The 13,339-nt window shown below is 44.7% G+C and overlaps 1 protein-coding gene across 1 annotated transcript in view; it reads right to left on the bottom strand.

Annotated features, from left to right (window-relative positions):
• LOC134499640 (kininogen-1-like) overlaps positions 1-13,339 on the bottom strand; it is a 37,727-nt gene that overhangs the window by 23,137 nt on the left and 1,251 nt on the right. The window contains exons 2-5 of the mRNA XM_063306390.1: positions 9,675-9,785; positions 6,231-6,315; positions 1,614-1,783; positions 1,202-1,309 (exon numbers count right to left, since the gene is read on the bottom strand). Of these exons, the coding sequence (XP_063162460.1) occupies positions 1,202-1,309; positions 1,614-1,783; positions 6,231-6,315; positions 9,675-9,785 (474 nt within the window). The remainder of the gene's footprint in view (positions 1-1,201; positions 1,310-1,613; positions 1,784-6,230; positions 6,316-9,674; positions 9,786-13,339) is intronic.

Here is a 13,339-nt window from a genome sequence, read left to right as displayed (position 1 = left end):
GTCTTTCTAGTAAACATATCTCTATTGTGCTTGTGGGATGTCACATGGGTCACCTGATTTCCACTTCCCCCTCCTCCTTGGGTTTGGGGATTAACAATCTCCATATTACCTCTTGGGCACACCTGCAATCTCATCCTTCCATCTCGCTCACGTGCAGACATTTCTATTGGAAATAGAAATGTGTCTACAAAGGACCAGTGATGAATAAGTGCTTTCTACTATGAATCTACTTGTATCCAGATCTACTGAATAAATGTAAGCTACCTTTTTTTTTCTCTTCATCTAACTACTGTGTGAAGACTGAATTATTTCTGAATGTAATTAAGCTTAATGTGCAAGTTTTGGTTCATGCTTCTGCTTTGCAAGATCGTTGTTAGCTGCTTGGAGTTCTTTTATTAACCTTAAAACACTCCATCAGGTGTTACCTTTAAGGCTCTATATGACTCTGGACCTGGTTTTCTTATGGACCAGCTTCTCCTGCATTCATCTGTCTGTCCAACCAGCTCGAAGATGGTCAGTTCCCTCCATCTATACAAGATTGTCACCTGATGGGGTCTCAGAAGCGGGTGTTTTCAGTAGTGCCCCTATTGTTTGCAACTCCCCAGGCAGAGATTTGGTCAGAACAAGCTTGCCAGATGCTGGTTTCCTTCCAGCTCCAAATCGATATGACTATCTGCAATTTTAACGCCCTCTTATACACTCTTTCTATCGTGCACTGCACCTAGAGCACGTTAGAGGGAGCAGTAGTTTGTCTGTAGCCACTTCCTTTTTCTAAGTTATTTGTAACTCATATTTTTCCATTATTCATATTTCTATGTATTTTCCCAGGTCTTACTGCTTTAAATGGAGAGAAAGCGAATATAAACATTGCAATGGTTTAGATTTGTAAATGCAGAAAATCTGTCCAGTGTTTGAATGTATCACAGATTATGAAATGCATGTTAACATTTAAAGGTCTTTCTTGCACACTGTTCAGGGATCTATCATCTATCTGTATCTATACTGATCTCCCTATCGTCCCTCCATTAGCCATCTCTCTTTCTCCTTCATCGATATATCCCATCATATCTATCTATCATCTATCTATCTATCTATCTATCTATCTATCTATCTATCTATCTATCTATCTATCTATCATCTATCTATCATCATCATCATCATCATCTATTCTAGGAGTATGATATAAAAGAAATTCACTTACACCTCCAGGAAGGGGTCTACATGCTGGATTCAGATCTTGAAATGTATTCTTAGAACAATTTGTTTCTTTTATCGAATATTCCAAATGGTAATTCCATCCATTAACCACCTGCAAGGAAATTTAAGAGAAATGCACAGAGCAAGTATCTTGTTAGGAGAAAAGGGATTAGGTTAAATAAAACTGCACAGCGACTCTCAGAATTATATTTGTATTTTGTCTGGTTTGCCAACATTTGACAGGCCTGTTTTTTTAAAATATGATGGTTTCAAAAATATACACAAAAAGGAGGAAGTCCCCACTGATTTTGGTGGGGGCATTCATGCATTCAACTTTTTCAGATTTAACTATGCATCTATCCAAATCACCTAATTCTGTAAAGTTAAGATGCGGAATTATTGGAACATATACAAACCTGACGTTGAGCTTTTATTATTATCCTAAGTTGAAATAAGGAACTGTGGTTACTCTGATTGTTAAATTGCTGTATGGTGTGTCTCACAATAGAATGCACTTCCGAACTGTTAGTGTCTATGGGATGCCAGCAACCTCGGCATTGAGCATGGGATCGCACATTCTCCGGGCCTGAAAGGAAGCAAATAATAAATTACAGAAAGCAAAACAAAAGTAAACAAATGAAAAATGGAAGTAACATGGAAATTACTGCAGTGCCCAGGACACAAACAGGTAAGGCTTACAGGGTTTTTTTTTAAAAAAAATAAACAGATAAGGAATGAAAAGAGTAGTTTGGAAGAGGATGAGCAATGTGGGGCAATTTATCTTAAAGAAATTAATGGTAGGCAAAAAATTATACCTTCCCCCTTCAACATTGGGATTTATTACATCTAACCTTTGCACATATGTGTCATGTTCATCGTTCCAATGTTCTGGGTACATCGTAACGTTTCGCATGTCAATTTCCTGATCCATGTCTGTCATTTGCGGGGAGGGGTATTTCAGCCGTGCCGGGCTGTAACCTCTGTGCTGTTGTTCTGGAATGTATGTTTGGGTTATGACGTGTTCAAGGTTACTTTCCCAGGCCGATGTCTAACGCTCCTCAACACCTGGGAGGGGGTGGTTGCTATGGCAGGGCGAGGGGCGGGGTCGGGTTTGGAGCGAGGGTTTTTAGTTTGTATTTGGCGTGCTTTCTCTCATTCTCAGCTTTCTCTGTATTTGCATACTATTCTTTCAATAAATCAGTTTTCCTAAAGAACCTACTTGTGGACCTGATATGTTAGAATAGGCAACCATTACAATATGGTAGTTTGTACATATGTATAAAAAGAAGAGACATCTAGTCCCAGCCTTCCAACAATATATACATTTGGGCTCTTATAGTCTGGCTGGACAAAGTGACTGTACAGCAGCCTACTCCAACTGCACCCTTCTGGTGACCACCAAGTCTATTAGGACTGTAACTCCCAAAATTCCTAGCCAGCATTCTTCTGGCTGTGAATTCTGGGAGTTGTGATTGCAACATAGAGTGAAGGAATGAGGTGGAAGAAGACTAATGTTTGGGAACAGAGAGGAGACCAGATGAGAAGCAGACAGTGGGCCTCCCAAAGCTGTTTATGGGCTGAAGAAGAAACTCCAGAAACCAGATAACTGCATAGGTTGTGGGGAGATTCATAGTCATCTTGTTTATGATTTGCTACGCTACAAATGTTGCTGCAAAATCTACCTTTTTCCACATAATTTGAGGGAGGGGGTGGTCCTGCCGGCTCTTGAGGTGGTGGTGCACCCCTCCCTGAAGGGGCCATCGCTTGACCCAATTAATCTGGATAGTTTCTGTCCAGTCTCCAACCTCCCCTTTTTAGGGAAGATTGTTGAGGAAGTGGTCGCATGGCAGCTTCTAAGGGCTCTGGATGAAGCGGATTATCTAGACCCCTTTAAGTCAGGATTCAGGCCAGGATATGGGACTGAGACGGCATTGATTGAGCTCTTGGATGACCTCTGGTGGGAGCGGGATGGGGGCAGTGTGACCATCCTTGCTCTTCTTGACCTCTTGGCGGCCTTCGATACCTTTGATCATGGTATCCTTCTGGACTGGCTTTGAAAGTTGGGGGTGGGCAGCACTGTGTTATGCTGGTTCTCCTCCTTCCTCTGGGGTCGGTTGGTAGGAGGGGAGAGGTCCAGTCCATGGCCCCTACTCTGTGGGGTGCCACAGGGCTTGGTTCTCTCTCCGCTCATTAACATCTACATGAGGCCGCTGGGTGAGGTGATCCAACAGTTTGGGGTGAGGTATCATCAGTATACTGAAGACATCCAGCTTTATATCTCCACGCCAGGCCGCCTGAGTGATGCTGTGGATGTCCTATCTCAGCGCCTGGAGGCTGTAGGGGCCTGGATGGGGCACAATGGGCTTCGGCTCAACCCAAGCAAGATTGAGTGGCTTTGGGTGTTTGGGCCTCCCAGTACCAAGGTTTTTCCATCTTTGGTCCTGGATGGGGTGGCACTGCACCAGACAGATCTGGTGCACAATTTGGGGGTCCTCTTGGATTCACGGATCCTGCTGGAAGAGCAGGTGGCAGCTGTGGCTAAGAGGGCCTTTGCACACCTTCGGGTTGTGCATCAGGTGTGCCCATTCCTGGACTGGGAGGCACTACCCACTGTCACTCATGGCCTCGTGACCTCCTGTCTGGACTACTGCAATGCGCTCTACATGGAGCTTCTCTTGAAGAGCATTCGGAGGCTTCAGCTGGTACAGAATGCAGCTGCCTGGGTTATAAGTAGTGTCAGCTACTCAGCACATGTAACACCTCTGCTCCATTTGCTGCATGGGCTGCCAGTGTGTTTCCAGGTGCAATTCAAGGTGCTGGCTGTCACCTTTAAAGCCCTTCCTGGCTTGGGATCGGGTTACCTGAGGGACCATCTTCTCCCAGTTTTTTCTACCCATCCAATCCAGTCCGGCAGGATGGGCGTGCTCTGGGTCCCGTCAGCCAAAGAATGTTGGCTGGTGGGGACCAGGAGGCATGCCTTTTCTGCTGTGGCGCCTGCCCTCTGGGACATCCTCCATCCTGCGATTAGGATGGCCCTGAACCTTTTGGCTTTTCAGAAGGCCTTGAAGACCTGGCTTTGTGCCTGGGCCTGGGGCCCTGACTGCGTGAAGGGCCCCGTTTCATGGTTGTGCTAACACCAATAGTTTTTAAGATCTCTCATCTGTATTTATATTTATATTTAATTTTTTGCATTGTGTTTATTGTATGATTGTTTTTATTATTGTAAGTCGCCCGGAGTCACTGGTTTGAGATGGGCAGCTATATAAATTGAATGAATGAATGAATAAATAAATAAATATAAATTGAATAAATAAATACTAGTATCAGGGCTAAAACTTGGACTTGTCAAATTCAGGAAAACCATGTATTATGCTGTAGCTTTAATAGCTGATTAAATCTCTAACAGAGTTGGAAAGGAGGGATGGGGAAGTTGCCCATAGTTTTGTCTCTTTTCTTTTCCAAGCGCAAAGAGGAACTTTTCGTAGGCATAAGAACTAGAGGTGCACTTCTTGTCGATTTTCATTTTCATTTTGAAAACAAGGTGTAGCAATATCCTGGCCACTTAATGCTGCTGACAACTAGGTGTCACCATTACCTTGTGAACATGTCTGAAACCAATAAAGGTGCTGGTAGATTAAAAAACCTGCCTTATTTATTTTAAAAAGCTTAGTTCAGTAATGCTTCTTAATAATCTGGGATGCATTTGCACAGACATTTGCCCAGGGCTTGCTGGAGCAGGACTAGTCTTAATTTATGTGTCTGCATTCACCAGCATATATTACAAATCCTTAGATCTGATGTTGAACTTTTAGCACTGAGCTGTGAGAATTGCACTGCCATCTCTTTTCTATTTTTCTATATTGCAAACACAGTTAGAAGTGGGTGTGAAATGACATCATCCCCTTTAGTATGTTTTCCTTTGGTTTGTTTGGTGTCACTAGCAGTTGTTCCCATTCTTGTTTAGCTCTGTTTTTTTCTTTTAACATGCAGCTGCCCTGTATGTTTTACTGAAAGGTGGGCTATCATTAAGTATCTTAAATAAATTGCACCTTATTTCATTCTTATAGCTCTAGGAGAAATGTCAAATGGATGCTTAGAAAGCAGAGCAGGGGGCAGTTTCATTAAGTTACATGATAGATCTTAGTTCATCCCTGAAGATGACCATAATCAGCCCAGATTTATACTAGGATGGGGGATTATAGGCTCCTCCATGTGACCTCCTTGACCCACCCATGTCCTGGCAGGGAAGTGTTCTTTTCCATGGGAAAGCAGAAGACCATGGACGTTCTGGGTCTCATGGAAGAGGATCCTTTGGAGGTTCCTCCTGAGCTCCTATTGGCCCACTGCAAAGACTGCCTCCTGTCTGTCTGGAGAACTGTGAACCTTTATGGCCATATGTGCTAGACCCATCTCTGTCTAGCAAAGTTGTGGGGGGAAAATGTGTGTTTGGAGAACAACATCTAGAGCAACCTAGGGTAGCCCATTTTTCTTTTGGGGGATTGAGGTAAATTAAGAGGTGAAATGGGGTAAGGCATTGGGGTCCAAGGCATTCATTGCACTCATTAAAACCCTTCATCACTCAAAATTGGGCTGATTTTTCCAATTCAGTGGGACTTTTAAGGGACAAAATGAATATGGTTTAAAAATAAAGGCACAAGGCTACCATTCAGCCCTTGACCTCCCTCCAAAGTGAAAAAAAGACCAAACATTTTTGCTCTTTCCATGGATGCCATTAAACAACATGCAACTCTTGGAAAGAATGTAGTGCTGCATCCCTGATTTGGCAACTGAATGATTCACTTCTTAAATCTAGTCTGGCCCGTGGTATACTGAATTCACACAACAGAAAACGGAGCTCAAGGTGCTCCAGTATCATCCTTTCCTGAGTATTTTTTTTAAGTTGGTATAGATCTTTCATTTAGCCACTCCTCATTTTTTTCTCCACTATCACTGGCAGCTTTCTACAACCTCGTATCCTCCCTTTGGGTTGGATTTCCATTCAAGTTAAGGAACAAGATCAAAAATGTACTCACCCGGGTTAATTTTGCATTTCTGTGAAATGGAGGGAAGCTTTTCTGACTCATGAATATCAATGTCAGCTGTACAGTTTGCAGATTGCTGTAAGGGGAAGCAAAGAGAGACATCAGTTTAGCTGTGACATTTTAGTTGGGACGTCACATTTATCAATCCAAGATCTGGATGAACTCACTTATCCCTGTTAAGAAACAGAACCCATCACATTCCACATCTCTTGATATGAAATGTGTATCTTCACTCTCTAATCTCTTCTGTATATGTATCATTCTATTATGTTCTCTCTGAATCCTAGTACGCCCTTCTATATTCTTCTATTACTAGTTGACCATGATAGGGGAACAAAGGGAAGGACAAAATAAGAGAGCTGAAGAATATAAACTAAACCATCAGCTGGCACCCTTTACACTGTAGCTGATCGGTGGAGACAAAATCAAGGAAACATCTACCATTGACTATATAGTGATTGCACCGTACTAATAAACCAGTCTTATTTGCCTCAAGAAAGGAACTAATACATCTCGAAAAAAGATGTGAGGGCAGAACAAAGTGTGAGAACTTGTGAGAATTGGCACAGATGCAATGATCTCTATATAGTACAAAAGGGGGAAGCTTGGCTTTAGAAAACTTGTGATTCTCCCATAAAGAGCTTCCCCTTTCATCCATCTGGCCAGTGGAGGAAAAGGGCTTTCTCTCTACTTTTCTTCCTTTGGGGTATGAATAATGTGTCTGTGTAAGTCACGGAATTCTGAGAGTTGTAGACCTACAGATCAAGAGGATTCAAACATGGGGGAAAATGCTGTTCTTCTGTAGAGATATGCTTGCTGCTTCTTGTGGGTAAACTGGGACTTATATCAATAGATTAGCATCCATCTGTTAATTGATTTGAACAAAAGGCAGCCCGTTTCTCAATCTATTTTCTTCTACCACCAGTACTGTCCAACATGATTTTTAAAAGAAGTAAATACAGGTGGGAATTCCATTTGCAGACAACAAAACTGCATATTATAAGAGTTTGAGTCAAGAGGAATTTGAGGATTAGGTTCCCGGGTTGATGGCTGTCTTTCTTTTTCTTCCATAAGTTGATGATGTGCCATCAAGCTGGTGTTAACCCTTAGTGACCACTTAGGTAGATCTTGACCAGGATGATCTGGAGAAGATACCTTCTCCCCTTTTTCTCCCATTGCTGTTACCTGCCCGAATCTACCTGGTATTTGCTCCCCCTTGTCCTTGCTAGGTCATGTGGGATCTCTCTGGGTCACCCCAGTTTCGAGGCTGTACATGGCTGGTGATGGAAACAGTCACCCCACTCACCCCATGAAGCTCACTGTGGCTAATCCAACCCAGGGGCTGACCCAGTAAAATCTGCTCTATGACACCTGATCCAGAAGGTATGTTCCTCAGGCCACCTATACCTAACCCTTAAAAAACATACTGTAAAAGTCTTGACCACCATTTTGCACATGCCTAAAGTAATCCCAATATAAGGCTATAATACTGGATATGTGAAAACCTTTGCACGTATACCAAGTTTTTAACAATTGGATATGGAAGAGTGTGGATAATTAGGGCTATTCATAATAATGATATAATATTAAAGCAAATTATAGATGATGATGATGATGATGATGATGATGATGATGATGATGATGATGATGATTGACAGAGTAGTAGTTCATTGCCAGAATAAACAGCATAAATTATGGCATGGGTCCAGGTTACCTGAGGGACCATCTCACTCCCATTATATTGACCCATCCCACCTGGTCAGGCAGAGAAGACATGTTATGGACCCCGTCCATGAGAGATTGTCAATTGGCAATGCCCAGGAAGAGAGCCTTCTCTGCTGTGACCCCCGCCCTATGGAATACTCTTCCCCCAGAAGTGAGGCAGGTCCCCACTCCCTCCCAAACAGAAACGCACGTCAGCGCCATGGCATGTGAAACATTACGATGTATTCCGTACATTGAAACAGTGAACTTGACACCTAGCCTTCCAGAAAGGGGTAAAGACCTGGCTCTGCCACTTAGCTTGTGGTGGGAGGAGGGGTAATCAATCCTGGGGATGCTTAGTGCCCTAAAGAAGCCCCCATGAATTCATGAATTTAAATTAAGAACTTTAATATCTCCATCTTGGATTTATATATTACATTTACATTTATATTTTTATTTAAGAAGTATTGTTTTTATTGTATTTTCATCTGTATTTATTTTTACCTTTATTGTAAACTGCCCAGAGTCGCTCTTTGAGTGAGATGGGCAGTGACAAAATTTGAAATATAAATAAATAAATAAAATATGTGATTAAATACAGCGTGAATAAAATCAGCATCTTTGAACAGCTTGAGCAAACAAAATAGTCTATGGGTAGTCCTTGCTTAACAATCCTAATTGGGACTGGCAACTCTGCTGCTAAGTGAAGCGGTTGCTAAGTGGGAAATCACATGACCACTACTGTGCTTTCTGGCTAGAAAGAGACAAGATTACTCAGTTTCACACCTTCAGCTTTTGTTTGCCTCCTAATTGCTCCCCTGCCCTTTGGAATGCTCAAGTGCCTGTTTGCTGTCTTGTGCACATTGAAAGCAATGTGATTGCACTGGCAGCCCAGGGCTGGAACCTCTGGACATGCTATGCAATCAGCTTGCTCTCTTGAAATCCCTTTCTCTACAATCACTCTGTTCTGTGGGGGGTAGGGTGTGGGGAAGGGTCAGAGATTTCAAGAGAGGTCTGTAAGCTGTTTGGTAATGTGCCTGCAGCTCCCAGCCTCAGGCTGCCGGTACAATTGCATTGCTGTCGATGTGTAGAAGAGAAAACAGCTTACTCTCTTGCAATCCCTTTCTCTCCAATCTGTCTGTTCTGCAAGTGGGGGGGAGAAAAAAATCACAGGTCAGGCACAGGACAACGCATACCGACTATAATGGCAATCATGTGACTGAGGGATGCTGCAAAGGTTGTAAATGGTCATAAATGGGCCATAAAGTTATTTTTTCAGCAGCGTCATAACTTTGAATGGTTTCTGAACAAATGGTCAGTAAGTGAGGACTACCTGTATTATGAGCCCCCAATACAGCAACAAAGGCAGACATTTATGGGCAGGACAACCTACAAAATGGGCATCTCTCTAAAAGACTGAAGGTTTTGATTTATCTGGGAGTCACTTCTCTTGAATGTTAGTCAGGGTCCAGTTTCTTGTGCCCGCACATGTACACACACACACACATGTCATATGACAGTATAGGCTATCTACCTAATTGTATTCATCTTTGAGGCTGGTGCCAAAATGTGGTTTCTTCCCGAAAGATTCTAATAGTATCTTTTGCCTTGTTGCCTATGGTGATCCTAGGAGCCCCATATACCCCATAGCCGAAGGTGAGTAACCTCTCTCCTTTTTCTGTCCCCCCAACTCCTTTCTGCTACTTCAGAGGAGGAAGAATGAATACTTACTCCTTCCAAGATCCCTAAAAGGTCACAGTTTTGCCAGGGTTCATCTGCAGCAATAGGACATGTGGTTTCTCTTGCTTCATAGATGACATGGATTTTTTTTCCAGGGCCTGCCTGAAAAGAATACTTACATGAGTGCTGTGGCATTTTCATTGAAATGGAGCAACATACTGAGAGAAGGGTCCCCAGTGCTGAGTTGGCCACTCCAAAGAATTGGGGACCCTACTTTCTTTCTGTGTCAAAAGTGCTCTACATTCAAAGCATTCAAGGCCAAGCTAACTTTCCCCACAATACTGGTGGATGTTAGATTGATGGCCCATTTCCACAGGGTATGGCCAAAAAAGTCAAGATGATGGCTTTGATAGTGTGATTGAAGCTTTGCCTGTTTTATATCCATTTTACATGTGGCATGTATTAAAAAAAAAGCAGATCTTCGATCACGTTGTGGTTGCCATCTTGACTTTTTTAAATATTGATTTATTGTATACATACAAGTAGTACAGTACATTATTTGGCTGCAGTGGTACTTGTACAGTATTAATTAGAGACTGTTGACACTACAATGATTTAGATAACTTAATCCTTTAAAGATAAGGGAAGAAAGTTTATGTCAATATCACCTACCGTTTCTGAAATGTTAATGCTAGTGAGCATAAGATTGCTTAAATTGTACATTTAAAGCTGAGTGTAGCATTCATGGGCAATTGCAAAATTATTTTGTAATATACATTACTGTACAAAAGTCTTAGGCCACCATTAGATTTGTTGTTTTAGCAATGGTATAATGACCATATATAATTATTTCTCAGAGCCCAATCCTATGCAAGTCTACTCAGAAGTAAGTCCCATTATAGTCAATGGGTAGAGGTGTTTGTTTCCCATGAGTACGATAGCATTACACCTACTAAATAAATAAATAAAGTAAATAAAATAAATATATAAAGTAGAGTTCCACTCATTCCTGTGGAGTCTGTGTCCTGACTTTATTTATTTATTTAATTTTATTTATCTAATTTATCCCTGCCCATCTCCTCCCGTCGGAGGCCTCTGGGCGGTTTACAACAAGTGATTAAGACCATCAGAATAATACAAAAAATAAAATACAGTAAAAATACTATAAATAGAAATAAAAAATAAAGAATAAAAAATCCAAGCGATGAAACATCTAAAACAGTCCAAGTGTGGGAGGAGTGGTCTATAACAACCATCCCCATGTAACTCTATTCCCCTCTCCTCCCCAAGTGAGATGGCAGAACCAGGTCTTCAGACTCTGCTGAAAGGCCAGGAGCAATGGGGCCAATCTCACCTCTGGGGGCAGCATGTTCCACAGGGTGGGAGCTACTGCAAAAAAGGCCCACTTCCTGGACTACGCCACCCACCCCCAACTCCCTGAGCTGCCCCAAAAGGATACCATATCGAAAGCCGCTGAGAGATCAAGGAGAGTGAGGATGGTTGCACTGCCTCCATCCCGCTCCCGCCAGAGATCATCCATAAGTGTGACCAATGCCGTTTCCGTCCCATAACCAGGCCTGAAACCTGACTGAAAGGGGTCTAGATAATCCGTTTCCTCCAGGACTCTCTGGAGCTGCAAAGCCACCACTTTCTCAACCACCTTCCCCAGAAAGGGGAGGTGGGAGACTGGACGAAAATTGTCCAGAACAGTAGGGTCCAGCGATGGCTTCTTGAGGAGGGGGTGTACCAACACCTCTTTAAAGGCCGCCAGAAACACCCCCTCTCCCAAGGATGTATTAACCATCGCATGGACCCAACCACATGTGACCTCCTGGCCTGCTTTTACTAGCCAGGAGGGACAGGGTCTAGATGGCATCTGGTGGCATTTACTGTCCATAGGATCCTGTCCACTTCCTCAGGTCCAACAGGATCAAACTGCTCCCAGATAACTAGGTAAGCCTGTTCCCCTGGTATCTCTCCAGACCATGCCTCACGCCTGGAGTCCAACTTGGAATGGATCCGAGCGATTTTGTCCTGCAGATGCTCAGCAAATTCCTCTGCACGGCCCTGTAGGTGGGTCGCTGAACCCACCTTCCCCAAAAGGGATCGAGTGATCTTAAACAGGGCCGTCAGGCGACATTCTGCAGACGCAATAAGAGCGGAGAAATATTGACATTTTGCTGCTTTTATTGCCACAAGGTAGGCCTTAATGGCAGCTTTTACCTGTGTTCGGTCAAATTCAGTCATTGTCTTCCTCCAGCGGCGCTGTAGGCATCTCTTAACTCTCTTCAGAACCCTCAACTCCTCTGTAAACCACAGGGAGTGCCGGGTTCGATGAGACAAGAGAGGCTGCACAGGCGCAATCCTGTCCAAGGACCCGGCCGCCTCCCTATTCCAGGCTGCAGCTAGGGCCTCTGCTGGACTGTGCAGCAGATCACTGGGTATAACCCCCAGCTCCCTCTGAAACCCTACCGGGTCCATCAGTCGCCAGGGGTGGACCAATCGAATGGGTCCGACCTCCCTGCGGAGTGGAGAGGCATGAGAGAATCTCAAGGACACCAGGGTATGGTCTGACCATGACAATGGGGACAGATCTATCTCTCCCCTCAGATCGCATTGCCACTGCTCTGACAAGAAAACCAAGTCTGGGGTGTGACCACTGTCTCGAGTCAGGTCCTGAATTATCTGGGACAGGCTCATGGCTGCCATGGTAGCCATGAACTCCCGAGCTGCCTCTGAGGCACGCCCCAGGGATGGCAGGTTGAAGTCTCCCAGAACCATGAGCCTGGGGAGCTCCACCGCCAGCCCCGAGACGGCCTCAAGCAGCTCAGGCAGGGAGGTTGCCACGCAGCAGGGAGGTTGGTACAGCAGCAACACTCCCAACTGTTCTGGGGAACCCAACTTGAAGAACAGGGTCTCACAACCAGCCACTTGTGGAGCAGGGCCCCTGAAGGCCACAAGAGACTCTCGGATAACAACAGCCACCCCTCCTCCCCTGCCCTGGGATCTCGGCTGGTGCCATACCGTAAACCCAGCTGGGCACATTTCTGAAAGGGGCACCCTCCCTTCCGCGCCCAGCCAGGTCTCGGTAATACATGCCAGGTCTGCCCCCTCCTCAGTGATCAAGTCACATATGAGGGGGGCCTTGTTATTAACTGACCTGGCATTAAGAAGCAGCAGCCAGAAACCAGGGCCCCTATGGATCTGCTGACCAGGGCCTGGGTCTGAGTGCAGAGGGCCGGAACACGCCACCGGTAGCAAACACTGGGGGCGTCTTCCCCGAAGATGGCCCGCCCTCTGGCTCCCGCCATAACGTCCCCTACCCGTCACCACCTCAATAATGAGCCCTGCCATGTAGCCCCCAGTGACTCCTGATCCATTAGCCCCCACTCCTGGACCTCAGGAGTCTCTGGCTCTAAGTAGGGCTCCCTCCATCCATTCATCCATTCTTATTTACAATCAATCTCCCACAGGGTGATGGTAGGCCCTCCAGCGCACCAGCTTCCACTCTTGGCGCCTTCAGAGCCCAACCCTCACCCCTCCATTCACTATGCCCCCCCTCAAACTCTCTCACTGCTCAACAGGGGGCACTCATTCATTCTTCACCCACCCCCTGTCTCTCGCTCAGGGGGAGAGTGCCCTTTCAGACAAACACACTCCCAGACTCCCTCTCTCTCCCTCACCCTGGGGGAGAGTCTCTCATTCACTCTGGAGGG

The sequence above is a fragment of the Candoia aspera genome, chromosome 6 (assembly GCF_035149785.1).
Source record: "Candoia aspera isolate rCanAsp1 chromosome 6, rCanAsp1.hap2, whole genome shotgun sequence".
NCBI classification, from domain to species: domain Eukaryota; kingdom Metazoa; phylum Chordata; class Lepidosauria; order Squamata; family Boidae; genus Candoia; species Candoia aspera.
Note: the sequence above shows the minus strand (reverse complement) of the source record. Positions and strands in the feature narration are given on the sequence as shown.